This window comes from Borostomias antarcticus (genome assembly GCF_949987555.1).
Source record: "Borostomias antarcticus genome assembly, chromosome: 5".
Classification (NCBI taxonomy): Eukaryota; Metazoa; Chordata; class Actinopteri; order Stomiiformes; family Stomiidae; genus Borostomias; species Borostomias antarcticus.
Window position 1 is genome coordinate 7,894,620 of NC_140238.1, and position 27,905 is coordinate 7,922,524.

General features: G+C 47.8%; 1 protein-coding gene across 1 annotated transcript in view; it reads right to left on the minus strand.

The window, feature by feature from the left end:
• Positions 1-1,019: 1,019 nt before the first annotated feature.
• The window catches only part of eml5 (EMAP like 5), a gene marked incomplete at both ends in the record, with an annotated part of 40,747 nt that continues 13,861 nt past the window's right edge, over positions 1,020-27,905 (minus strand). The window contains 38 exons of the mRNA XM_084439158.1: positions 1,020-1,056; positions 3,815-3,915; positions 4,750-4,903; positions 5,104-5,207; positions 5,309-5,471; positions 5,565-5,737; positions 5,889-6,077; positions 6,218-6,332; positions 6,639-6,796; positions 7,103-7,311; positions 7,901-8,074; positions 8,404-8,424; positions 8,840-8,938; positions 9,214-9,343; positions 9,641-9,719; positions 11,290-11,416; positions 11,549-11,750; positions 11,991-12,167; positions 12,553-12,641; positions 12,813-12,944; positions 13,633-13,785; positions 13,885-14,026; positions 14,782-14,909; positions 15,121-15,232; positions 15,504-15,697; positions 16,309-16,409; positions 18,366-18,459; positions 18,896-19,001; positions 19,308-19,494; positions 19,724-19,842; positions 20,024-20,130; positions 20,804-20,968; positions 21,515-21,727; positions 21,960-22,216; positions 22,359-22,496; positions 23,195-23,396; positions 24,158-24,293; positions 25,542-25,727. Of these exons, the coding sequence (XP_084295284.1) occupies positions 1,020-1,056; positions 3,815-3,915; positions 4,750-4,903; positions 5,104-5,207; positions 5,309-5,471; positions 5,565-5,737; positions 5,889-6,077; positions 6,218-6,332; positions 6,639-6,796; positions 7,103-7,311; positions 7,901-8,074; positions 8,404-8,424; positions 8,840-8,938; positions 9,214-9,343; positions 9,641-9,719; positions 11,290-11,416; positions 11,549-11,750; positions 11,991-12,167; positions 12,553-12,641; positions 12,813-12,944; positions 13,633-13,785; positions 13,885-14,026; positions 14,782-14,909; positions 15,121-15,232; positions 15,504-15,697; positions 16,309-16,409; positions 18,366-18,459; positions 18,896-19,001; positions 19,308-19,494; positions 19,724-19,842; positions 20,024-20,130; positions 20,804-20,968; positions 21,515-21,727; positions 21,960-22,216; positions 22,359-22,496; positions 23,195-23,396; positions 24,158-24,293; positions 25,542-25,727 (5,373 nt within the window). The remainder of the gene's footprint in view (positions 1,057-3,814; positions 3,916-4,749; positions 4,904-5,103; positions 5,208-5,308; positions 5,472-5,564; positions 5,738-5,888; positions 6,078-6,217; positions 6,333-6,638; positions 6,797-7,102; positions 7,312-7,900; positions 8,075-8,403; positions 8,425-8,839; positions 8,939-9,213; positions 9,344-9,640; positions 9,720-11,289; positions 11,417-11,548; positions 11,751-11,990; positions 12,168-12,552; positions 12,642-12,812; positions 12,945-13,632; positions 13,786-13,884; positions 14,027-14,781; positions 14,910-15,120; positions 15,233-15,503; positions 15,698-16,308; positions 16,410-18,365; positions 18,460-18,895; positions 19,002-19,307; positions 19,495-19,723; positions 19,843-20,023; positions 20,131-20,803; positions 20,969-21,514; positions 21,728-21,959; positions 22,217-22,358; positions 22,497-23,194; positions 23,397-24,157; positions 24,294-25,541; positions 25,728-27,905) is intronic.

A 27,905-nucleotide genomic window follows, 5' to 3' on the forward strand; every position in this document is an offset into this window, starting at 1 on the left:
ACATGTAATGTAATATATATATACTGTATTAATATGCTCTTAATATGTTATAGCAGCACACTGAAAAGTGATCAAATGAGAAATGTAGAACTTTTTCCTTTGTTTTCAGGGTTATTTGGTTGGATAGGGATTGTCTTTCATTAAGCCATGCACGCCCATTGCACACATACACAAAACCTCAAACAAGTATGCACACAACATGTTATGGAAGGTTACTGCACAGGCTAAAGTTTGCTACACTTGGATCAACATGGTCACACACTGCTGAGGGAGTCTGAGGTTGAACCAGTGGACGACACGGTCACACGAACGAACCATTAGGGTAACACAGTGACCAGGTCAGGATAACACAGTGACCAGGTCAGGTGTACAGTGCATAGTATGCTTTTGGCATGCTGACATCCAGAACATAACCGTGGATGTTACATTCAGGAGGAAGGCCACAGGAATTGAAATTACCAGTAAAAATGTGAAACAAGGAAACAAAATCATGGTCAAAACACAAAGAAATTAAATAATACAAAAGATAAAATTCAGACCACTCCAAACCTCATCATTTATACACTCAAATGTAGATTAAGGCTAATTTAGTTTGCTATACCGCATTAAAAATGGCATTTTCATTAGTAAGACAAACTCATACCAACTGGCAAAACTGCCATTTTGAACGTTTATACATAATCACACTCATACTAAAAAAGAATCACCATTAAAATTATGTGCGAAAGATAATGAGAGGAAGTTTTCTAAATTTGTTATGATGTTTTGGAGGGAAATATTGCGACAGCAGGGGCTCTGGGCTCCCTCCTCATGGAGAGACGACCAGGACTGGTAGAATGAGACACGCACACCTGCATGGACCTAGCTCTGAGGCAGTGAGTGAGGTCACCTCTTATCTACTAGCTGCCAGGTCTGATGGCCCACTCAACATGCATTTGTCCCACAGACAGTTCTTCTCTCTGGGTAGCCATGCTGGAAAACTCCCCTGGACTGGTGAAGGAGACGTCCAGGTGTGGTTCTCAGTGAGGAGCATGGATGCTCCTCCATACAAACAGGCTGGAGAGGACACAGAGAAGAGAGAGAGTACAAAACCCTTATATCATACTAGGAAAACAAACCAGAGTTTGAGTTTCAAAAGAATAATATGCACACAGTAGTAGAAAGAAAAAAAAGAGTGGAAATAGCGGCATTCCAAAGAAAATAGTGAGATGCAAGACTTTTGGCTACATTGAGGAAATTAACAGATGTAAGGCTGCTGTCCACTGTACATTTGAGAAAGGTTGTAGTCTGGTTAGGGTAGGAAATGAACTCCTGAAGGTACACCTGAATTCATTCATAGAAACAAACGATATCATCAATATAACGTTTCCATAGCTTCATGTTAGAAACTAAAGGGTTCTTATCACTGAACACAGTTGGTTTCCCAATCTCCTGACAACAGTGTTAGCATAGCGCAATAGAAGTACCAAGCTGTACCAATAAAATAAAATAAAAAATGAATGCATGAAGTAATTTTTAGATAGCACCAAGTTCAACAGTTCACACAGAAAATGGTTTTGTGGGGTTCTCTGGATTAGCTGGAGTTTGCAGGGTCTTAGTAGTTGATGCCAGACCGCTGAGTTGGGGGATGGATGTGTACTGATTTGTTACATACACAAGAAGAATATTGGGGTTTATGGTACAGTCTTCTACACAACTGAACATATATTTGGTATCTCTTAAGTACAATACAAAGTTTTACCACAGGTGATTCACAAATTAAAGGAAAATGCTCGTTTTTGACAACCTGGACCTTATTTACGACATATTATAAGAAGTTTGACTCACCCAGATCACTTTTGTGTTGTTCGGAGGCCTGTAGAAGAAATTTAAAATCCAGCGCGAGCCAGTATATCCATGTAATGGCGGCGCACGGGGCATAGGGAATGCAGTTTATCAAAATCCATTTTCGGCCGCTAAACGGTTGTTTTCATCAATCATATTGCATGAATCGACAGTAGAGATTCCTCTACGCGAGCCATTCTTTCGGTTTTCAAATACGTGGTCTGTAGCCTCTGTAATATGATCTTTACACGCCTCTCCCCCACTTGCTCCAGCACGCATGCGCACAGGCCAGCGCGCAGACTGGATATTCTCCCTCACATTCTCTGCGCTACGATCGTAGTTGGTGCCGAGAATATTGTCGTCGTCATTCGTCAGCAACAATCCGATCGTAGCGCAGAGAATGTGAGGGAGAATAGCCAGTGTAAAGATCATATTACAGAGGCTACAGACCACGTATTTGAAAACCGAAAGAATGGCTCGCGTAGAGGAATCTCTACTGTCGATTCATGCAATCTGATTGATGAAAACAACCGTTTAGCGGCCGAAAATGGATTTTGATAAACTGCATTCCCTATGCCCCGTGCGCCGCCATTACATGGATATACTGGCTCGCGCTGGATTTTAAATTTCTTCTACAGGCCTCCGAACAACACAAAAGTGATCTGGGTGAGTCAAACTTCTTATAATATGTCGTAAATAAGGTCCAGGTTGTCAAAAACGAGCATTTTCCTTTAAGTTAGCTTCTCTGAACCAATACTACTCATGATTGGTTTAAGTGGGGGTTTAATAGGGTTCTTGTGTACTTTGGGAAGACCATAGATTACTGATGTGACATGATATGGAACTGTGAGATCTTCAGATTCACCTTTGGAAATCCATTTTTGTTGAAGCCATGTTTCAAACCCCCCAACCCCTTTTCTGTGCAAACTGTTGAACTGGGTGCTATGTAAGAATTATTTCATTCATGCATAAAAACAAATGTTATATTCTTGGTACAGCTGGGTACTTCTATTGCGTTATTCTAACATTGTTGTCGGGAGATTGGGAAACCAGCTGTGTGTTCAATGATAAGAACCCTTTTGATTCTTACATGAAGCTATGGAAACGTTGTATCAACAATATAATTTATTATCAGATGTAAATGAACTTCAGGAGTTCATTTTCTACCTTACTGCTCCTAGAGGGGGAAACCTCCCCAAAGTGTTGCCCTAAAGAGAGATGTTCTGGATACAGTAGTGCATCAACTAAATACAGTAGCATGCAGCCACAGGGACTTAATGAGGATTTTTCTTATCAACCCTTATTATGAATGGGAATAGCCTGTGGACTTGGGTGTAATTGTAGTTGTGTTTGCTTTGTGCTGAGTTTTTCTTGCTTTTCTAGTTTCTTATGTACTGGGACTTATACTGTACACTTCTGACATACTGTATGTTACAATATGCCTAGACCTACTTGTTGTACATTCGAGGTGGATATCTATATTATGGTTCCTTAATAATTATGCTTGAGCTGATGTTTGTATTTATAGATAATTTCCCTGTTACCCCCTATGAGACGATGATGTAATGATCTCATGGCTAAAATAAAAGTGTTTTTAATTTTTATGTGTTGCTTTGAATGTGTCCCATCCATAAGCACCTTCCTCTGGACAGGTGTGGATGATTTTGTGCAATATAAAAAAAGAGGCTGGTAACATGTTTTTTTTTTTTTTTTTTTTATAATGCCCTGATGAAGGCACTATGCCGAAATGCGTTACTGATTTAGCCCCCCCCACCCCCCCCCCACCCCAAATTAAAAAAAAAAAAAAAAAAAAGAAGAAAAGAAAGAACCTGAACCAAAACTCTGGTGTCTGTATTTCTCTGGAGTGCCTCTACTCCCACTCAGTTGATGCTTTTAACTACAAACTATGGACTGTAGCTGAGCACCCACAGCCAAGGAGCACCTGCTCTGCCTCTCATACATACAGTAGTTTAAGGAATCTGAAGTATACCTTCTATCGTCTCCACCAGCACTAATAACATAGCGGTCCCCACTTGTGAAGCGAATATTCGTCAGGTGGGCTGAGTGGCCCAGAAAGCGTTTGTGTTTGGCCTGAAAAAGAGCAAGAGGTGTGTTATCAAAATGGCTTCACCGAAGCTGAATCAAGACAAAGATGGGCTGTTACTGTTAAGTCATATGGCACTATTTGTTTTCATGATTATCACAGGCATACTAGCATAACAGGTGCACATGAAATCACAATAACCTCTAAGGGTTTAAAGGTGCAGTAGGCGGTTTGTGATTTCCTGTTAGACATACGAAAATCTTTGAAAGATTTTGAAAAGTGCAACAAAATCCCCTTCTCTCCCTCCAGGCCTCCCTCTTAAGCCACTTCTCCAAACTGGAGGAAAACAAATGACTCTCGCTAGGCAGGTAGGTAGGTTGAAAGGCAAGTAAGCCATCCAATCATTTCAAGTTGGCAATTCAAAATGATTGGATGCACTTATTACAGTCCTGTGACTTCCACAGATTACGGATTTATTTCATTTTAGTGTCAGAGCACTTTATTTATTGATTGCTGTCGGGATGTGGGTAATGAGAATCGCAAAAGACAAAAAGTTCTTCTGAGTCAAACCGCCTACTGCACTACAGTTCACAATAAAGCTTTTATGTTAAAGAGGCGGACAGTAAAATCAAATTCATTCATACAGTACACAGTAGATTTAATCAATAATTCACAAAAATACTTTCCATATTAATCAAGTAAACAAGGACATTAAGAGGGATGTATTATATTATGCACAATATGATATATTTATAGTTACATTATAACTTAAGGACAATTACTGTACGTGCTTTTATCAATTAATTAAATGGTACAGGTATAGTTATTAGTCACCAAACACACAAACACAAATCATCATCAAAAACATTGATTATACTTACAAATTTTTCTGGACATGGAAAGTCAAACAGCTTTACCATTCCAAAGTCATCGCCTGTGGCGATGTTAAGGCCAGAGTGGGACACACAGGCGCAGGTCACGTCTGCTTTGTCTGTGTTACGGGACCAGATCCCCACAACCTCATCCCCCAGGATACTGGCCACACAGTCAGGAGAGATCACACTTCAGACAAGAACTACATGACCCAAATGACAGTTTGCTTCAATGACTAAGTGTGACTCATACAGTTACAGTATGTCCCCACTCTATACTGTTTAGGGCCATTTTTAGTGTTCTAGAATATAACAGAAGAACTTCTGGACTCCTGGTGAGTTCACAGTAGAGAACATACTCACCTTGTCCATGTGGCCCAGGTAATCCTGTCTATAACTGTCTGTTCTGAGACCTGCTTTCCAGATGGCACTTCATACACCAGCCTTTTATAAGCACCCGTGGAAATCTGTTTGGGACAAATTATCTACCCTTAAACGCTGAGGGGAATAGGCACATATGCAACACAATCCCATTACATTGGAGCATTAATAGGTTCCATTCCCCTACCTGGACATAGCAGCTGTCGGCAGAGAAGTCCATCTGCATAACGAAGCTGGGGATGTCCCTGCAGCAGTTAATGCGGTTCAGTTGTGGTCCGAGCGTCAGGTCATAGAAGTCAACCGCACTCTCAGTAGAGCTCACAGCCAAGTAGCGGGAATCTGGACTGAACCTGAGTTGGGAAGAACATGGTGGGCTTCCTGTGACAAACCACAAACCAGAACAGTATATTTGGTTCATCTATGTCCTTGAGAGGAAGTCAAACCTGATGTCCTGGATGGGAGTGCGACGGTCTCTCTTCTTGCCCCAGATCTTCAGCGAGGTCACCAGCAGGATGATGAACTCTCCGTTCTTCATGCCGATGGCGACCATGTCCCCCTCAGGGCTGTAGCTGACCGCCCGCGCCGGGTGGCCCAGGTTCACCTTGTTCAGCATTTTCTGTTTCCACAAAATGCAAGAATGCTTATGGCTTCCTTTTCAGTATTATTCGTAATGTGTATGTCATGGAGTCAACTAGAAGGCCATAAGACCACACCAGTGAGTATTTTATGAAGTCGGCCTCGTGCGCTGTACTGACAGTAGCCCTGACCTTCTCTGGGATGTCCCACAGACGGACCGTCCCATCCTCCGCAGCAGACAGGAAGACGTCCCGAGTGGGGTGGCTCCCCACGCCCCAGATCGGTCCGTCCATGTGTCCGTTCACCAGGATGTTGCACACGGCGTTCTTCTCCCCCACCTCAATGATCTCGGCGTTCCTGGTCCCTACCAAGATCTTTCCCTGGAACAGCAACAGGCAAACTGTGAGAATTCCACATAGACTTGGTCTAGGTATGTCTCTGTTTTGTCATGCAAGCAAGTGGTCCTTTGCTCATCCTAGCACCAAAGCCCTAATGGCCATTGGACCCTGGAAGCGCCTACCTTCCCCCGGCATACGGATCGAACACAGTCGATGATCTGTCCCGTCTCCAGTCGGAAGGCTCTGCAGCGCTTCAGCTCCTGATCCCACAGCTTCAGAGCACCTCCTTCCTTAGACCTGCAGGGGGCACCACACACACAATCCATAACTCACTACTGTATACCGGGTATATAGGTATTACGTCCTCTTAGTTGCCATTCACTGAATGGCTGATGCACACACGTAGCCTGTAGCCGTACACTACATCACAGATTGTCCTGCTGTTGAGAGCTAATAGTGGTTGTAGCAGGTAGCCTTAGACTTCTCAAAGAAGCAATTTGTTGTACAGCACACACATTACACAACAGTAATCCAACATTGTCTATAGCAGGCATTATCTATAGCAGAGGGAGGAAGAGGAGGAGGAGGAGGAGAAGTACTCACGGTCTCTCCTTGCCCCCGGTGACGATGAGGCCATCTCTCAGTGTTGTGTACATGGTGAACACGGGGCCCGTGTGGGCCTTGGCCACTACTCTCACTAGAATGTGTTCCCTCCACACACACACATCCCCACTAATGGTACCTGTAAATGTCAAGTTATTCTGAAAAGAAAACAAACCTGCTCTAATCTAGTGACCTATGAGAGCAGACATGGCATAGCAAAGACAACGTGCACCGGTACAGCCAAGAAAAGACCAGATTCACTTACATGTTACATCATCTGGTGAGTTTCAGGTATTATTATCAAATGTACACATACATGTTTGTTAAGTATTCATTTCAGATTCATAGAGAATTTAACAATAGTTACAGTCAAATGACATGAATGCGGGATATGCATTTACAAGAGGAATATTGTATATGAGTTATGTGTGTCGTGATGTTGAAAGAGAAGGGGACAGACTTACAGCTCCGAATGCTACCGACAGCATGGTCTGCATGCGGGCGTCCTCGATGGAGCTCATCACCCCCTTCTTGCTCAGCAGCGCTCGCCCAGCCAGCGTCCAGAAGCGCACGTGCTTGATGCCCACGGACACAAACTGGGTGTCCGAGTCTGGTCGGAACTCCGCCACAAAAATCCTCTGGGTGTGACCTGACCGGCTGGCCACTTTGGCACCTGGACAAGCAATGAAGAAGGAGGCGACATGTGCTCATGTGCTCATGTAGCCGAGTGAAACGCGGAGTAGCCGGCGAAACTCCCTTCTCAAAGGAGTGCCGACATGTCCCTCCAAGAGGGACGTCCATGTTGGCACAACTGTCAGCGTGTCCGCCTCGCAAGCAGGAGGGCTTGTTGAGTGTGGGTTCAAATACCGTCCTGGGCCAGCCCTTAACGTGTGGGTTACAATGGTGCCGGGACCCGGATGTCCAGTGGTGTGGAGTGAGTTTGGAGGGGTGAGTGCAACCGAGTGAATCGTGGAGTAGTTGGTGAAACCTCAAATCGAGTGCTGACGGTCCCTCCGAGAGGGACGTCCCTATTGGCGCAACTGTCAACGCGTCCGCCTCCCAAGCGGAAGACCTGGGTTCTAATCCAGCCCTGGGCATGCCCAAATGTGTTACACCCAGTACGCCGGCATACTGTAATGTGAATGGACTGGAAGTTGCTGTCTAACAGCCGGCAGTGTTGAGCCACCATGATAGGTGAATAGCCTGTACATGGAAGGTGTTAGACGTGATGCGACAGTGTCATCCCCCCACACCCCCCGTACCTTCCTGCCACTTCCAGATGGAGATGGTGTGTTCTGGGTCCAGGCCCACAGACATCAGGAGTTTGCCGGTGGCGCTGAAGCTGACGGAGCAGACCCCCCGCGAGTGGAAGCAACGCAGCACGGACAGGGTCTGCTTGTTCATGGCGTCCCACACGTGTATAGAAGGAGACGTAGCTGAGAGAGGGGGGAGGAACATCTTCAGCCGAGGTCAATCAGTTCACAACACTGTAGATATATTTTACAATATACATTATATCTTCCATGGGGTAGATTTTGAGTCTATTTCATTCACTTGTGTTAAAATAAGACCTTGCAGGCCAAAGCAAGTTTGTGTGAGGTGCACAACTGCTCTTACCCTTACCCTTAGTTTCCCACTAGGGGGCAATATATTAAAGGAATGATTTAGATTACTGTCAGCTGTCAACCACAGATAATGATCTTTGTAGATGTCTCTACTGTCTGGGATAATAAGAGATCCCTTTTGAAAATCGAAAGGTCCTTACCTGACATATCACCCGTGTCACCTGGAAAGAAAAAATTGAGAGATGAAACAGAACCAGAGATGAGAGGCACAACTCTGTCTGTCTATGCATTTAGACAAATTCCTCTAATATGAATAATGTCGCGTAAATTATACTGAGACGAGATGTCATTTCATAGGAATCTGATCTCCTCCTTTCTCAGACCATTCAGTAGATGTTATAGAGCTCATGTTTTCTGGACAGTCCAGAGATTGTGAGGCACGTGGCGTGCATGACAATAACTCTTGAACTGGACCGTGTGGAGATTCTGATGATGGATGTTAGCTGCTTCAGAGCACAGACAAGAGAGAGGGGGAAGCACCAGTTGCTGGTCGTGTACAACAACCCCTCTTTAGAAGACATGAGTGTAGAGAAGAAAAATCTGGCGACACGTGAGATCAACTTCTCACAAACATACCTACTTGGCCAGTTGCCACCACGTTGGGGAATTTGGGGTGTTGATTGATAGTCAGGCACAGAATGTCATCACTATGTTCTAGATAGAAGCTTTGGCAGGCTGAAAGAGATACACGCACAAGCGCGCGCACACACACACACACATACACACACACACACAAACACATGTAGAGACATGTGGTAAATGAAAGTGTATGATGTCAGAGTATGACTTGACTGCTGTTCCCCCCCCCCCCCCCCATTTGACAGCAGCAAACAACCTATTGTCGTACTCGTCACTTCAGTAATCCAACACTTTCAGCCCTGAGATCCACCCCTCGTCAGATGAACACAGCCCCCGCCCCCCACCCCCACCCCCACCCCCACCCTCCACACCTGTCGTGAGGTTGAGGACGACACCCACGGAGGCCGTGTGGTAGATGATATCTGCCCCCTCGTTCAGGTAGTGGACGTTGTTGCGGCAGTCGTTGCCGCGGTAACCGAAAACCAGGTCCAGCACCAGGTCCTGTTGGGGGGAGGGGTCACGAGAGGGTCAGACTCAGGGGTGAGCGCCATGGCAACAGAGACAGGCTCTGGGGCACTTCCTCCTAATTCAATTGCGCAATTCACTCAAGAGTCTCCCAGGAGGTTATCTGGACGTTGTCTATGCAGACACTAATTAGACATCTGTTGTTCTGTATGAGTAATAAGTCAGAATGTAACATAATAGTATTATGGTGTACGCCATGTTGATCTAAATCAGTATCTGTATGGTGTGGTTCATTGTGTGGACGGGTGATGAGAAACACAGCGTCTTCCTCACCTCGATGGGCCTCTTCTTCTTGCCCACGTTGTTGGTCTGTAGCTTCTCTGGCTGTGGCAGGGCCCTGCTAACGGGTGGTCTGAAACAGAGAGCTGGAATAAGAGGAGCCCCCGTGTGACCCCTCGCAGGCCCAGACAACACAGCTTCTTTGATACAGCACAAACCATAACCCCTATTAAACAGGACCTTGAACTGGAAGTGCTCAACAGGCGAACAGAAGCTCTGATACTGATGATCAAATACACACAAATACAAATAAAACCCAAATAGGGCTTTGGCTTACCTTGACCCTCTACATGGCAGCGTAAGTTAAAGAGAAAGCAGATTAGGGCACAGGTTCTTACATTGTTCACAGTTGCAGCGGCGACACGGTCAGCCAAACAGCGCAACACAGCCACCGAGGACATGAGCCACGAGCAGTCAGCGCTGTGGAGTATCCATGACAACCAACACCCATCCCTATGCCAGCCGTTACTCCGCGGACGCCGCGACGTTCACGCTAGGGCCCGAAGCAGTAAACAGCTCCCCAAGAGAGAAAAGGTGGAAAGCGTCTTTTCCCACGGTTCTCATTATTCACTGAGGTACATGAACGTAATATACAGATGTTGTTGGTAATAATACCCTTATTTATATATATAATAGTACCCTGTTAACATAACATAACTGGGAGGGGTTTTGTGGTGCATCTTACCTGACCACCCCCTGCCTTCAAGTGGTATCAAAGAGGACAGCAGGACAGAGACAGATGGACAGACATTGAAGAGAGAAGAAGAGCAGAGAGGTGAGGTTATCCTCTAGGAGACAGCATTCAATTCATATGAAAAATAAAAAAGAAACGGAATTGAAGTCTGAAATCTAAAAAAATAAAAAATAAAAATCCTTATATCTTAATTCATAAACTCAGGACAGCGGTTTGGTTTCATTTTGAAACAGTAATGACTCATTATGATTGCTGGTTCTTCTGCTACACCTCAGTGACAGTGTTGTTCTCTGATTGGCTCTGACTGTGTGACTGTTCAAGATGTGTCCATCAGCCTGAGCCTTCCCTGGGAGAGGGTTCTGTCTAGCCTCGTAGACCATCCTGATCTCGCGAGCTCACATTCAGTTTCACTCCACAGATCAGTCTGGACTTCACCCTATCTAGAACGATTATTCTACGATTACATTTTACCTGGGCCAATCAGGGACTGTGTTCTTTCTGCTGTTCTGCCCCCCAGTAGCCCCTGATTGGTTCCCATAGTTGATGCGTGAAAATGAAATACAGGATGCCTGCTGGCAAAACAGTCTTCCGAAGCAACGAGTGGTAACATTGACGTTAGTAGATTAAACGCAGCCATAAGTGCAGTTATTGCATACACAGAAATAGATCAATAATAACAATGAAACAAGAAGTGTATGCACTTCTGAGTTTCTCAGAGGAAAATACATTTTTGCTCTCTTCCGAATGGATTTGGCAAAAGTTTTGTTACGCTGATTGGCTGAAGGAGTTAGGCAAGTACTCCCCTCCACAACAATGGTTCTAGATAGGGGGAAGGCCAGACTGATCTGCGGAGTGAAACTGAATGTGAGCTCGCTAGATCAGGGTGGTCTGACAAGGCTAGGTTATGTCATCCCGGCCCTGGTCTGGGTCTGGGGGGGCGGTGGGTTACCTCTCGTCCACAGACGGCTCCTTCAGCTGCAGGTGGGGCTTCACCCCCGTCATGGGGCGCATGTTGGTGGATAAGGCCTTGATGGTGTAGTTGATCTCGTTCTCCCTCGTCACGTCGCTGTCGTAACCTGGCCGGGGACATGACGGGGAAAACATCTTTACACGGGGCGGCTGCGCTCTTCTCATCTGTTATGGGTGCGGAGGGGGGCTGGAGGACCCCCGCGGGGCTGGTTAGGCGTGGCGTGGTGTGTGTCTCTCACCGCCGTCATCCTCGCTCTCGATGTCCGACTCCTCGCTGTCGCAGTGCCGCGACTCCCGGTGACCCTCGGCCTCGTGGGCCCAGATCATCAAGCAGCTGTCACCCCCGCCGACCGTCGCCAGGAGACCATCGTCGTGGGTCCACCGCACGTTGGTCACATGGGTGCTGTGCGCCACGTAGCGCTTGAACTTTGCATACTTTCCCTGTGGGCAGTGCACCGCAATGACTTAAATAAATTATAACTAAATGACAATAACAAAATACCACTGCTGAAACATTAACATAACATTAGCACATTTTGACAGTCTGGCCTTCAGCCATAAGAAGATATTAGCATAACATTGCAAGATATTAGCATAACATTATCATTAAGTCACATTTAGTCACAGGAACTAGACAGCTGGCTGCTGTTATACATGATGGCTCCAGTTTCTGTCTCTTACCTTGACAGGGTACCTGAACAGCTTCACATATCCCAGGTCGTCCCCTGTCGCTAGCACCTTCCTGTCATTGCTAAGGCAGGCAGCGGTCACCTCGGTGACCTCACTGACCACGGGCCAGATGCCCTCGCAGGACATCCCTAAGACGCAGGTCCACGTGCTCCAGTCGATCTTCTCCACCTTGGGGGCAGGGGAGGGGAGGAGAGAGGGATGATGGAAGGAGGGGAGGACACCAGCCCCCTGTAACAGCATCTATCATCTGTCATCCACTCTTTGCGGCTCGCAATGTCACAAAGTATTTAGGCCTTAAACGCCTACGTAGTTTATACTGTATAAAACGAGCTATGGCTCATGGCTCGTAGCAATAGCTGAGCCATGCGCCACGAGCCATAGCTTGTCTTACAAACTAGGCTTAACACTATCCCATTTCCATTGCCAGAATTAGAATGATGCCGGTGTAAAAGTGGGCCGTGCTAATGCTTGAATGCCCTTCCACAGGCGTCCCCTCGCATTCCGGGGGGAGAAACTAGGCCAGCTGCACCACCAGAGCCATCACAAAGCCTACCTCATTGGCAGGAATAGTCTGCCTCTTGCCGCGGGGCGCTTCGAAAAATAGCTGCTCCTTAGCACCAGTGTTGACTTGCAGCAATTTCCCTGTGAATGGGAGAGCGCATCACGGAGTCCAGTGAATGAAACAGGCAGATACTTCTGAGATTGGAAAGAATCAAACATTGTGAAGGGGCCTTGAGTGCGGTCGGGCTTCAAAACTGATCTGCCGGGTTTTGACCCTACGATTAGCATAGCGGTTAAAGCAAGCATGCTGACCTCTCTTGTCCCAGTCCAGATGGGTGATGTAGTTGAGGGAGCCCTTGCACACACCCACTCTCTTGCTGCTCATCACGTTGTAGAGGTCCACGAAGCTGTCGCCCGATGCCACGGCCAGATACTTCCCAGAGCCTGTGCAGACAAAGCAGCCATGTCTGATTACTTATCTCTTACTCCGGGCATTCTCATCTGCATCCCAGATAACAATCTGAAAAACGGGGGCATTAAATTTAGTGATTCCACACTACTCATTAATATTCAGTATTATCAAAAATGAATAATACTGAATATTAATAAGTAGTGTGGAATCACTAAATATAATGCCCCCGTATTAAACAAAACAACATTTCCATTTCCCCCTTCAGCTAACGTGTAGCCATGTAAACAGGAAGTGAAGCCGTGTGGGTTAAACTCACTATCGGCTCGACTGTATGCGGCCGCTGGACCCCGTCGGAGGCACTGTGGCTGTCGCGTTGGGAAATTGGATCCCTAGCGCGGTAGATTAAGTTGAACTGTCCAGGAGATCGAGATTTTAGCTTCCTGCTCTCACTTTGTCCTCCCCCAGCACTCTCATCTCACTCAGGCCGAGTTTCTAGCTGGCCTTATTACACAGAGCCCTGTATTTGGGTCAGGCCTGCAGCAATATCTTATCTCTCCACACAGCGGGAGAGAAATATGACTACCTGACCACCTCCCAGCGTCTTTCACGAAGTGAGAAAGTTTACTTTTACACAACAGCCTGCGTTGACGGCATGTCTGCCAGCTGTCTTTCCCCTCAGGGGAGGTGGGGGGGGGGGTGGGGGGGGGGGCAGGGGCTGACCTGGAGAGAATCTGATATCGGAGATGATGTCCTTGCGGTGGTGGAAAGACACCAGGTCCTCCAGGGTGTCCGCGTTGACGATGAGGAAGCTGCCGTCGTTCAGGCCCACCGCCAGGGCCTTGCCGTCGGGGGAGAAGCAGCAGCAGCGCCCCCCTACGGAAGGAGGACCTCTCGTTAGCTCCGGAGAACAGCACGCCCGTCGCCACCACAGTGGTGGTGACTAAAAGACTGATGTCGTCTGGTTTGACCCACCTTTCCTGAGCTTGCGTACGGCCAGCATGCAGTGGCTGGGGGACAGGTCCCAGATGCGCAGGGTTTTGTCATCGCTGACGGTGGCGCAGAGCGGGATGTGGGGGTGAGTGGCCAGGCCCCAAACCTCGCCCTCCATGTGGCCCTGCAGACACAGGAAACAAAGACAGAACCGTTTGACTCTCAGAGTGCCTCAGTATAGTTCAGCTCAGACAGAGAAAGACAGGGTGAAGGAACCACGACTTTAAAGTGGAACTGTCTTCTACACCCCAACTTAAAATACAGACGGGCAAAGAATGCACGGGCAGCCTACCAACATCCCAGCATTGACAAACTCAATCCACAGAGTAGTTTTTGGGCCGGGATTCCGAGCTAATGCATAATGAAGTTGCATAATGAAAATGAATGGTAAAATGTGCCAGAAGCAAGATAACTCATTCCTTATCCTTTCAGCTTCCACCATAAAAATTGCCTATTTAATTTAAAGTATTTCTAAAAGGCAATCAATAATGTTAACTCAAGGTCATTATCTATGGGTTGTGGAAGCTCGAGGATATTCAAAGTGGGAGCACTTAACAAAATGAAAATGACAAGTCTACTGCACACTAGTGTAAATATTGTATAAGGTACAGTAAAACACCATGCCATGGCAATGGTGCTGTAAGAAATAGGACAGTTCCACTTGCCTCCAGTCCCTTGAAGTCCCCATAATAATATGGCCCCACCTGACACCCCCATCACTAACGCCTCATTGCCTCCCATTTAACAGGACTTGAGACCCGGCTGTTAATTCTCTGCCCGCCTCAGTCAGTTAAGCACAGATGGCGCTTGTTGTGCTGTCAACTATTTGTGAAGGTAATTTGAGTAGTGTTCATAGTGAATGCCTTCTGCGTCTCTCACCTGGACCAGCAGAGTGATCGGGCCACTCTTGTCCACCTCCAGGATCTCTCCGTTCTTGGTCCCCACCAGGATGTGACCGTGACCCAGAGATATGGCACGTACGGAAGGGTTGTCCTCCAGCAGAAGCCCTATAGATTGAATTATAGTCTACGGTCAAATACCTCCACCTTAACTCGGGTCATAGGAAGCAATCTTCATTAGAGCTCAAATGGGATTGACGGTTTTTCATGGATTTTCATTAGTTGGTTTCATTGCCTGTGTCACCAGCGGGGAGCCCAGTGTGTAATGTGATTGGACTATTAGGGCAGAGTGGGATGGGGAGGAAGATGACCTTTATACCTTTGGAGCCGGGAGCGAGGACTGCCCTCTTGATGGCGTAGGTCTTCAGGCATCTCTCAAAGGTGTCGTCCCACAGAGCCACGACGCCGTCCTTCCCTCCCGTCACGAAGCCCTGGAGGAGAACGTCACGGCGGGGGATTTACAACGGCCAAAATGTCTCTCTGCCCACCGAAAGCAAAGACATTCTGAATAACTGTTATGTGCAACGCTAACGCTAACCCTACCGTACATCCCATTACTAATATTGCTATCTGAGTGATAATGTCCAAAGAAAGGGAATGAGAGAAAGAAAGAGAAAGAGAGAGAGAGAGAGAGAGAGAGAGAGAGAGAGAGACTGGGAAGTGTCCATTAGGCCTGCGTGTTAGCCCCTCCCCTTCCTGTACCTTCTCCAGGGTGTGCATGCTGAACACCGGGCCGTCGTGGGCCTTGACCGTCTTCACCAGGAACATGTCCCTCCAGATGCAGATGTCCCCCGTGCACGTGCCCGAGAACACCATCTCCTCTGTCCAGCCGTACACGGCACACATCATGGTCTCCGTCTTCCCCATGTTGCCCTTGCGCCCAATCAGACCCCCGCCTGAGAGAGAGGGCGTGCAATTAAGTCACATGGCCGCGTGATAAAGATAATTCATTCAACAATTTCCCCTTGATCAATCAATCAATCAATCAATCAATCAATCAATCAATCAATCAATCAATCAATCAATCAATCAATCAATCAATCAACCAATCAATCAATCAATCAATCAATCAATTAATCAATCAATCAATCAATCATTCAATCTATCTATCTACCATTAAATATTCTGCTTTTTAAATATTATGCTGTTTTACAAATTAAAACAGCATAACACACACATACACACACATAATCCTGTGTTCTTATTGCTTTTAAAAATGATTGTATCTATCTAAAGACACTCAACTTTTTAAATAATATTGTTTGTCAGTTTCATTTATTTTTTATATTTATCAGTTTGATCAAATTTAATATGTAAATGGATGATGTCTTTGTAGTTATTTTATTGATGTATGTTTTGTGTATTCTTTGTTTTTCTAACCAGGACACCACTGCAAATGAGACCCTGGTTTCAATGGGCTCCCCTGGTAAAATAAAAAATAATAATAATAAAATAAATAAAAAAAATCTCTTTCTCAGTCGTGTGCATTGTGTTTGGGAGTTCTTACCAGCTTTATGCCAGAACTTCATATGTTTCACCCCAGCTGTGATGACCTTGTCCGGCATGTACGGGTTGATTTTGACGACGAAAATCTTATCCTTGCTTCCCCTGTGGAGACGATTAACATTGCAGGAATGACATCCGAAATACATAAAGGCACATATATCTAATACAAGAAAGAAAATGGCTTGCTAAGGCTATGTTGCGGAGGCTTCTAAGACAGCCTCACACTGAGTCTGTCCATTGTCCTGCTGATCACAGAAACGATCCAACTGCACACTGGCCTGTTCTGTCCCGAGCCACTGGAGCGGAGTTCACTACCAAGTTCTCTAATCACTGCGCTTGGTGCTGCTGCACCACTGACACTCACTGGGACTGAAGCCATAATGATGCACGCTTCATCTCCCTCTTTCTCTCTCTCTCTCTCTCCCCCATCTCTCTCTTTCTCTCTCTCTCCCGCATCTCTCTCTTCCCCTATATCTCTCTCTCTGTCCCTCAGACTACTCCTCTCGTTTTCTCTCAAATCAAATCAAATCAAATCAAACTTTATTTGTATAGCGCATTTCATACACAGAGGCAACACAACGCGATTTACAGAGAGCAATGGGAGGGTGGGCATAGGTCCCACCCCTACATATTCCAGAGGGAAGCAAAAAAACAGTTTCACCCTGGGGCCAGAAAAGTGAGCTGTAAAAATTCTTCCCTGACCTCTTTTGATCGAGCAAGCTCCTGGAAAATGTTTGTCTATTGGCTAAGAACATAAAAATGGGCTAAATACTTCATAAGAGTGAGAGACACAGTAAAGTGCACAAATAGTTACAGAGAAGTTGCCTACATGGTCGGCCATTATGTGTTAGCTATCCCTGTAGTCTCTAATACGATATTTAAGTGAATCATACTGTACGACAAAGCACTCAGCCTGTCTTCCTTTCCTCTCACACCATCTTTTCTCTCTCTCAGCTTCTCTCTCTCTCTCTCACACACACCATCTTCTCTCTCTCTCAGCTTCTCTCTCTCTCTCTCTCTCACACACCATCTTTCTCTATCTCGATCTCTCTCTCCCTCCCTCTCTCACACCATGCTCCTTTCCCAGCCGAGGAGCAGGGAGGCAGTGCAGGAGTCAGGCTCTGTCAGGCCTCCCTGCCCTCCCCACCAGGGCCTGCACAGGAGATTAGCGCAGCTCCAAGCTGTCTCTGCACACAACAGCAGGCAGGACAGCAGCCTGGCCCAAACTATCCATAGGGAATTCACATGCTCCAAATGTTACAAAAGATACAAATGTTGAGGAAACTAAAAAAAAACATGGCAGGTTACCATTTGAAGACATTGATATAGTATGGAATTAATAAATTAAACAAATCATTTTTGGAGTCCTGGATTTCTTAACTGGTTTCAACTTTGAATTGTAGTTCTACCTTGTGTAATTTCTCATTTTACATGGGCTACTTTTCATTCTAAATAATGAGGTCATGCAGTGAATGGAGTGTGGAGTCCAGGCAGACAGGGACAGAGAAGTTCCACACCAGACCTATACTCTTCAATCATCTACCTCCGGTGTGGCAGGAGTAAGTGTTCCCTACTGAGACTGGAGCCATTTCACCGCCTGCAGGGCGATTTCCTTCATTCCCCTCCTCGTAAATCACCCCATGAACCCGGGACAGTGCAGCTATTAAGAATTGTCCCTCATAGATAAATGTCTATATTTAAAGCGTAGGAGCTCAAACTGTCTCCGGATGGTTTGCGAGGTCTGAGAGGATACTTAGATGCTATAGCTGGGGGTTGGCCGAAGGGCTTTTAAATCTGTGATCCATTGCACTGTCTGCAGGAGAGATTCAATGATTGGAATCAATGATTGAGTGGAAACTTGCGGATGAAGATCTTGGGGGGAAAAAAGCTCACTGTGAATTTGAATTGGGACCAAATGACATGTACTTCTTCATTTTGCGAGCATGGAACAATGTTGTACTTTATTTTGTATTCTCTCCAGGCACATGTTATGACCTGACCCTCGTTCTTATTGAGATGACAGTTGTATACCGTGGTGGCGATGGGCCACGTACTGACCTTATGGCTGAGAGCTTCTCCCCCTTCCTCCAGTCCCACAGGACAATGGTGTGATTGTCATCCAGTCCCACAGAGGCCAGGCGTTTACCGTCCGCTACCAGGAGGAAGAGAACACAGCTCAATACAGAATTCTCAAAGGCAGCCTCTTCCTTCACCCTGAGAGGCGCTGCTCTTGTCTCGTTAGGAAGAGTAAAGTGGGTTTGTGCCGTGGCAGGTAATTCCCTGGTACAGACATCAAGATCACAGCTATGCTTCTGTCTGCCTGTCTGAAGCCAATTAGAGGAAGCTAGGGATGTGTCTCAGCCCTGATGCTGTCAGTCTGCCAGAGCACACGGACATCTAACAAGATCCCCCAGCTCAGAAATTGGCAGAAGCTTCAGCTCGCCCGTATCCAGAAAAGCCCAACTGACTCTTTTCTTTTAACTCGTTCAGTTGAAGCAAGCATTTGTACTGGGTGATTTTTGTATTCAGTGAATCAGAGGGGGAAGCAGAGTTACAATGTGGGTAAACAGCATTGGGGCGTTAGTTACCTGAGAAGTCCAGAGCACACACACCCAGCTGATGAAATCCTTTCAACACGGACATGGGCTTCAGAACCTCGGTGTCCCATATGTGGATGGAGGAGTCTCGGCCCACCTGAGCAAACACACAGACAAGATTCACTCCAGCGCCACGGTCCCAGGCAGTACAAGGTTAGAGCCCAGATTCAGATTTTTTCAGATTCAGATTTCCACATTATTAAGCTAGGCAGCGTTGAAGGAAACAGGCTAATCCACAGCATTATAAACACACGCAGGTGAAGACCCTCCAGTTCCAAGTGGCATCTCCAGAGGTTGACTACTCTCTCCCAGCTTGGACCTGGGGGACCGTGAGCCGCCCTGTCCCGGACTCTGTCACGCTCTCTCACGCTGAGCGGTGGCGCTGCGGCCCCCGGCAAGCTACCTGGCCCGTCGCTACGAAGTCCTTGAGGGGATGGATGGCCAGGCACAGGATGTCGTCGTCGTGGCCCATGTAGAAGCGCTGGGTGTTCTGCTGGCGGTTGTACACCACGCCCACGGCCGCCACGTGGTAGACGATCTCCCCCGTCTGCGTGTAAAACAGGTTGCTGCGGCAGTCGTAGCCTCTGTAGCTGCGGGACGATGGCGCGGGGGGGGGGGGGTTGGGGGGAGAAAAAAAACAACACTAAGGGACGGCGAAGAGCGGGGGCCCCGGCTGAGGTCCGAAACGCATCCCCCCCGCCCCGCGACGGCAGCGAGAAACGGACGTTTCGTGTTTGGCGTGAGTTGTGAGGCTGAGGGGAGTTTGGGTTTGTGCTGTATTTATCTGTGTGGCGGGGCAGCGGACCGCCGTCCCCTTACCCGTGGATGAAGTGCAGTTTGAGGCCGCTCCCGGGCGCTCGCTCTCTCTTCTTCATGGCCATCGCGCGGTGCTTCTCTTTGCATTGCTCCTTGAGCTGAGGTAGATCTTCTTTGTAAACCTGTTCATGCAACGAGACACAATGTGAAACATTTTCCCTCCTTAGCTATCCCTCTGGCCAAGTACTCAAGTACAAGTTACAGTACATCTAAGGATTTGTCACAGGTAACAACTAACAGCCTATAGTTAGGCCACATTTGTGTCACTTTAAAGTGAAGGAGAGAGCGCTGTGTGCCACTGACCTGTCTCCGATATGTGAGCTGAGTCTCCTGCTCAATCTCTGAGTCCATCTCAGGCACGTCCGATTGGTCAGAGTCAGACTCCTCGCTGTTGGAGTCTGCCAGCGTCTCTGTGGGGGCGGAGGAAACACAGCGCGAGCGTTCACTTCTCCTTGTTACCAAGGTCAAAGATAACTAGCCCCGTAACACAGCGGCAAAGAAATATTGCGTTATATTGCGAAATATTATTTATCCAAGACAACGGTGCATCACAGACAGATGCGGCACTGTCTGATGATGATGACTCAGATCGATCAGACAGGCCCCTAACAGTCTGGAGAGGTAGACTGTGTGTGTGGTCCTCCGCCACGGTGCTATTACTCAGATGAATACATAAATGCCGATGCAGCAAAACGCGGCGGTGCCAAGACAAGGCAACAAGCAGGCCTGGCAGGCTCGGCCCATTAGGAAAATTAACGGAATGGCAGCTAGCGTGAGGTTTCATTTCACAAAGTGCAGTGCAGCTCTGACTAAGACTGTCTCCCTGGAAAAAAACACTGGTTACAAATGAGGACATGGTTGTCGGCATTGATAGATATTGTATACATACACCAGTGCGCAGTTTCCAAGCTTGAGTCACTTCAAATGTGTTTGGGGGATTATTTAACATGTGACGAAGAGCTTTTGGAGGGTATAAGGAACATACACTAAAGGGGAGGGACTTTTCAACTGTGCTGTAAATCAGACTCATACTGGATGAGGCGATGATTTACAGTAATAGACCGGGATTGGAGGGCAACCTACCTTGAAGTGCTATGTGAAGAGCTTCTTTCTTTCTCTCTGGGATAAACTTCCACTGGAACACTGAGTGGTCGGCTCCACCAATGGTTATCACCCACTGGTAGTCATGTGACCATCGGGCGTTGGTTATATGGGCAGAGTGGCCTAAATACTTTTTAAACTTTGCACCTGGTGAGGAGAAGGAAGTACATGGTGGACATATGTAATAGAAATTGTAATAGATACATTCAAATTAGTGTATTCTCTGTATCAAGACATTGTGTAAAGCAAGAAGCTGCCCTTTGTTTATTGCCCTGACCCCCTATCTCCAGGCCTTTTAATCAACTTTATGGCAGGAGACCTCCCCAGGGGTCCCCTCCTCCCAACTATCTTTGATCCCTGTCTTTGTTCACTTGAGTTGTGGCCTAGCCTACTCACTATAATTGGCTAGTGAGGTATTTGCATATGCAGGTATGGTCACACCCACACTGTTTATAATACCCTGTTCTCAAGATAATCTTGGCTCTTGGTGGATGTTCCTTCCTCTCTGAGCCCGATTTTGCAAACTCGTAACTTATCTGGAATAAAGGTAACCAGCTTGGACTTTCAAAGATGAACCTTGGCATTCTCGACTTCTCTTTTCTTAATTATTAGAATAAATCTATAACACATATTAATCCCAAATTTGACAGGAGCGCAGACTGAGAGCGTATCAAACTGTACGGCAGCCCTTACCTTTTCTTACACACGGGTACCGCAAGAGTTTCACCAATCCATAATCGTCCGCCGTGACTAAAACTTGGTTATTGAAGTTGGCATCCACAGAGTTGATGTCGTTGATCTCAGAGTATTTGGGCCAGATCCCGTTGATCTCAGGGCCCAACACGCACGTCCATGAGGACCACTGCACCAGCTTCAGCTCCTCCCTGCTGGTGACCTCCTTACCGCCTGAGCAATAATACAATTTCATCACGTATGGCCCAAGAATGACGCGTCAAGTACAAAACAAGCAAAATAAGCAACACATTTGTCATTTTGACAGATCATCTGATAAGTGCCTGCAAGGCCATGGATGTAATTTATCCTTGATAACGATAACACAGTTCTCTCTCTCTCTCTAATAGTAATAACATGATAGAACTCGTTAATCACTGCTGGGGACGGCAGACAAGATCCTTACTTGGCATCCTGTAGAACAGCCTCCTGCCGCTCCCGTCGTTGGTCTGCAGGTGCTTGCTGTCGGTGGACCAGTCCATGTGAGTGATGAAGCTGGTGGAACCGATGCACTCGCCCACCTTCTTGTACCTCTGCACCACCCCGTAGATGTCCACCGAGTTGTCGTTGGAACCCACCGCCAGGTGTCCCCCGTCGGGGGAGTACTTCAGCTCGTGGATGGCCTCCTTCCTGTCCTTGATGTGGACCACCTCCGTCATGTCCCTGGAGAGAGAGAGGGGGTGGGTGGGGGGTGGAGGGAGACAAGGAAGTCTGCTTTTCACCTTGACCGCGGGACTTGAAATTGAGGTGGTTGAGGAACCTTCTCTCTCAAAGGCCGTTTTGCTGCTTTGACCTCGGCACCCACCTGACCCTGAGGACGGTGAAGGAGCCGTCCTTCATGCCCAGCGCCAGGTGAATGCCGTCGGTGCTCACGGCGGCACAGCGGATTGGCTCCTCCATGTTACAGCGAGCGATCAGCGCGTGGTCTACCAGGCTCCATATCCTACAAGGACAAGGAATCAGTGGTCAGTTTGGAGAAGCGTAGCCTCGCATTGCCAGACCTATCTCCACACTTCGTTTACGTTGTGCTAGCGCTGGAGAAAGGACTCGATACGATTTGGGGAAAAAATTATGTATTTATTTAAACCAATCAATTGACTGTGTAATGACTTTGGATGTCCTGAAAGGCATCTTCAAATAAAATGTATTATTTACAATCATCTCTATAGTGCCCTAGAGCATATTACCCATTACAAACAACAAGAAAACGGTGCCGGGTCTAAAATACAGCTTGCCTTACATTAATTTACAATCATTTAACAGACGCTTTTATCCAAAGCCACTTACAATAATTGCATTTCACATAGGAAGTCAGTGTACTACTACTCGCCAGAACTCACAAGTGCATCTCCTTCTCCTTTCTAGTCTTAAAGCCAAAGTGCAAGAGTAGCAAAATAAAACTAATACAGTAGGTGCTTAAGAAGGAGGCTCCTGGTAGTACTTCTTGAAGAGGTGAGTTTTTAGCCTGCAGCGAAAGATAGGCAGCGACTCTGCTGTCCTGTCGTCAGTGGGCGGTTCATTCCACCACTGCGGGGCCAGGACAGAGAAGAGCTGTGACTGTGTTGATTGACCGCAGTGCAGTAGGTGTCCTGACTCAAGTCTACCTGAGGCTGAACAGAGGGTCTAAACCTGGTCGCCCACCTGACCGAGCGGTCGTCGCTGCCCGTCATGGCCAGGGGCTTGGTGGGGTGGACCGCCAGTGCCCAGAGCTCGCCCTCACAGTGGCCCTGCATGATCAGGAAGGGCTTGGTGCGATCGTGGACCACCACCTCGAAGATCTCACTGTCCTGCGTGCCCACCAGGATGTGGTCCCCTCGCCAGCATACGCTCCGCACGGACAGCCCTGTCAACACATACGCGCACATACACACACACACACACACACACAGTTACGTAATAGGAAATACACCCAGATGGTCACACACACAGGGTGTGGGAAGGAAATAAGCAGGTATAAGTAAACACCCCCACACACACGCACAGTTGGGTTTACAGGAAAGTAGGAAGGAGGAGATTTATGTTGACAATAGGTTTACAATAGGTTTACACCACTGGGATTTTCCATGAAATACTGAGGAAGTACATCGGGTCATCAAATTAATCAAAGGATACAGAGGGCTGTCACTAGGGTGTGAAAGAGGCACAGAATGGGAAGGATGTAGTGCAATGCAATACAGGAAAGCTGTATACATACACATCAAATATGTATACAGTACAATTAGGACTGGGCATCCCACAGGAGAGGCGAGAACACAGGGACCTCTAGGGACGGACTGACAGGGTAGCTAGATACTCTTACAGTGACCTGCTCCACGTTACCCACCTCTGCTATTTTCACCTCTAGCTACTGTCAAATCAAAGACACAATGAGAAGAAAAAGAAGCATTAGTGAGCACAAGTGTAGAATAGAATAGAATAGAATAGAATAGAATAGAATGGAATAGAATAGAATAGAATAACAAGGGGGCTTTCTATTCAAACAGATTAAGAGGGACACCTTGGTCAAATTAAAGCAGTAACTCAACGGCCATTGTCATCCTGTAGACTTGAATCATGGCTGTAATGGTGGAGGGAGATACACAAGGGGCGGGTGTTTCACGTCACCTTTGTATCCCTGGTCTGTTTCCCTGAGGTCGATGACAGTAATTGGTTTGAAGTTGAGGTCCCACAGCCGCACGCAGCCGTCGCGACCCCCGGTGGCGAAACCCTCCTCGCAGGCGTTCATGCTGAAGATTCCTGACTGGAGGAAAAATGACAGGTCTGTCAGTCAGGTATCCAGTCCACAGCTACGTAGGGCAACCGCACAGCGAACGCTGCAGAAACAAGGCTTTCGCAGCTACTATCTAGCTGTTGCGTGACGATAACACGGCGTTGTGTCACGTACAGTAAAGCTTTTTGAACCACCGGCAGGCTTTCATTGGCCGGCTCTGATGGCGGCCTGCTTTGCCTCACACTGATTGGAAGGGAGGCAGGGAGACCTGTTAGAGCGAGCTAGATATCAAATCAAATCAAATCAAATCAAATCAAATCAAATCAAATCAAATCAAATCAAATCAAACTTTATTTGTATAGCGCATTTCACACACAGTGGCAACACAATGCGCTTTACAAAGAGCAATGGGGGATGGACATAGGTAGAAAACAGCGTTGACAGTGTGGAGCACTGTGTATTCAAGGATTCAAGGAGTATTTATTTGTCATATATGCCCGGGTGGTACCGTGAAAGATGCTTAGTGTGTCGGTGTCGGAGCAGCGCCGTCCCCTCCCCCACGCCCCCCTCGGCCCAGCTGTTGAGCCCGCAGATATCATTTAATCCCGAGCAGCAAACGCTGATCCTCATCCAATGAGCAGAATAAAACGGGCCACGGGGCTCCACGGCGTCCTGCTGCCGTATGCCTTTAACACAGCCACGCACGACTGTATCCCTTTAACTGTTTACATGCCACAGTCGGCCCACTCTCATACCCGCGCCCCGTCTAAGGTAAAAGGTGTAGGAAGGCAAGCTGACGGGGATGACAGTGGCGATGACGCGTTGGTGAACAATACCACACCGGACAGACTGAGAAATAACCTGTGCGCTAAGGTGGGTGTGTGGGCAGCCGGTGTGATTGGGCGAGCTTGGTGCGTCTGTGATCGGGCGAGCTTGGTACGTCTGAGCAGGAGGCAGGCCTCTGGCAGACGAACGTGGGCCGTAGGGAACGCAAACACAGCCTGAGACGCACGGCATGACAACAACACAACTCTTGATCTGAAAAGACGGGCTTGCTTAGTATTCTAACAGCCCACACACGAGAGAGAGAGAGAGAGAGAGAGAGAGAGAGCAAGAGAGAGAGAGAGCGAGCGAGCGAGCGAGAGAGAGAGAGAGAGAGAGAGAGAGAGGGGAGGGGGGGGGGGGGGGGGACTGACACAGGAACATAGGACATTACCAGGAAGAGGTGGGCAGCTGGGCCAAGACTGGGGAAGAAAGCCAGCCGGCGCATTCACTCACCCCGTGGGCGCCTTGGACTGTCCGCACCAGGTTGATCCCCTTCCACACGTAGATGTCACCGTTCAAGGCACCTGAATACGTGACCTCGTCCTTCGCACAGGCGAGGCAGAGGATGGTTTGTAGATCTCCCGTTTTGCCAAAAACACCTCGTTTGGGGGTCAGAGCATTACCACATAAGCTCCAGAACTGTAAACACACAGGACAAGACAGGAGAGAAGCCTGAGTTAGCAGATGATCAATGATACCCAAACTAATTTTGCCCTGAGTGATGTCAGACCATAAAGAAATGTATCTGTCTATAATATCAATTTACTACAACACTTACAGTTACGCTTTATATACAATTACAACATTTCACCCAGAAGTGAGACCATGTAACAGCATGAGGTATGCATAAATTGGTATGTTTTTTGGATTAAGAATACAAAGGTGAAGTGATTTTGATGTAAGCTGAGGGAGGCAGGCGAGGCAGACATACGCCGGTCTATCAAAGCACAGGCTAAATCATGAATCCCCATCATCCCCTCCGGTTTTCATGAACTCTAGTTGAGGGCCAGCGCAGTAGCCAGCTGATCAGCATGCATCGACACATGCTCCATCCCTGAGGGCTGTCACACACACACACACACACACACACACACACACACACACACACACACACAGTCTGCGCCATCAGTCTCTAGCATTCCCATGGTTCGCAGACAAGGTCGATGAGGGTGCATGGGCACATCCTGGTCTGTGGATGCGTTCCACACTGTCGCTAGGATGCAACGATGCTGGCATGACGGATTGCAAGGCGAGATTAAGAGCGAGAAAGAGAGAAAGAGTGTTACAGAGAGAGAGAGAAAGAGAAAGAGAAAGAGAAAGAGCGTGAGGGAGAGAGGAAGAGAGAGATGCTTTCATCAAAGGGGAGCAGCTGGGGAACGACAGCCCTTTTCATTTCCTGTCTAAGGAGGATGTCTTTCCTTTATAACAATTCCCCCTGAGCCTTCCATTTAATTTATTTTTTTTAATCCCACTGACACAGAAATTGGATAATAAAAGACTAGCATTCCAACACCATCAATTTGCCTACAGTGGATATTGGATATTGTAAAAAGCTCAAATACCAAGGTGCCGGTGTTGAGTGCTGTCTACTAATCAGGCCAGAGGCAGAGACGTGCACCACTGCGGAGGCTAGTTGGGAACCGCAGATCCACCGCCAGCCTGAGAGAGCCTCACTCGCACCCTGGGGGCGGGGGGGGGGGGGGGGGGGCGGCTGGCCCAGGCCCCCGGCGGTGGCTGGGGGACGAGGGGGACGGGTGCAGCGGCCCTCCCTGGCTCAGCCTGATAAGGCCGGGAGACGCAGGCGTCGGCTAATCCCCCCGCTGCTGAATTACTGAGCAGAGACGGGGGAGGCTGGAGGGCTTTATGATGAACCGGAGGAGGAGAGGAGAGGAGAGAGAGAGAGAGAGAGAGAGAGAGAGAGAGAGAGAGAGCGGCAGCAATAGAATAGTTTGAAACTGCTGAGAAACTACATTAAAGCTGTCAGTTCTGTACGCGACTGCTACGTCTGCTACGTCGTACTGCTACATACGGGGCGTGAGTCAATATCTGGCAGCCTACAAACGCTACCGAATCAAACAATTCCCGGAACTCTACTTCTTCTTGTCATGAGTGGACTGGACTAGACCACCCCGGTTTACCCCAGAGAGAGAAGGAGCAGAAGACAGCACTCTGCTCTGCCCCGCTCGGCCGAACTGCCTGTCAGTCCGCGATGAGATGACATGTGAGCTCTGGCCCCTCCCCCACCTCACCCGCATGCCAGGGAAAACCTTTTAATGTGATCAAAGAGGAGAGGCTGTAATTCATCAGCCAAGACCCACTCACCCCCCCCCCCCCCTCCTCTCTCCACCCAACCATCCCTCCCCGCTCGACACCCTTTTAGTCACAGCGCTGCTGTGCCCGCTTGACTGGGCATTATGAGACGGGCTGAATGGCCGCCAGGCTGAGTGGCTGGCTCTTCGTCTTATGACACTGGCGGAGTGAGTCACTGCGGATACTCGCTGGCTGACCGGATGTTGGGGCGTTGCGGGGGGATTCTCTGAAAGTATCCCGGCCTGTCCACCTGCCTTCGTCTCCCGCACGACGACCTTGGCAGCTCAGTGTGGCATCAGGGTCACAGACCCCGTTACACTCAGTCACACACACACACACACACACACAGCTCCAGAGATCTGTGTGTGTGTGTGTGTGTCTGTGTGAGTGTGTGCCCACAATGGATACAACTTGCAAATGAAGGAGGAGACGTTGCTGTAATGGCCATAACACTAATCAGCTTTAAAGGTAAACGAATCATCCGCCAAGTGGGTCTACGGGGAGACT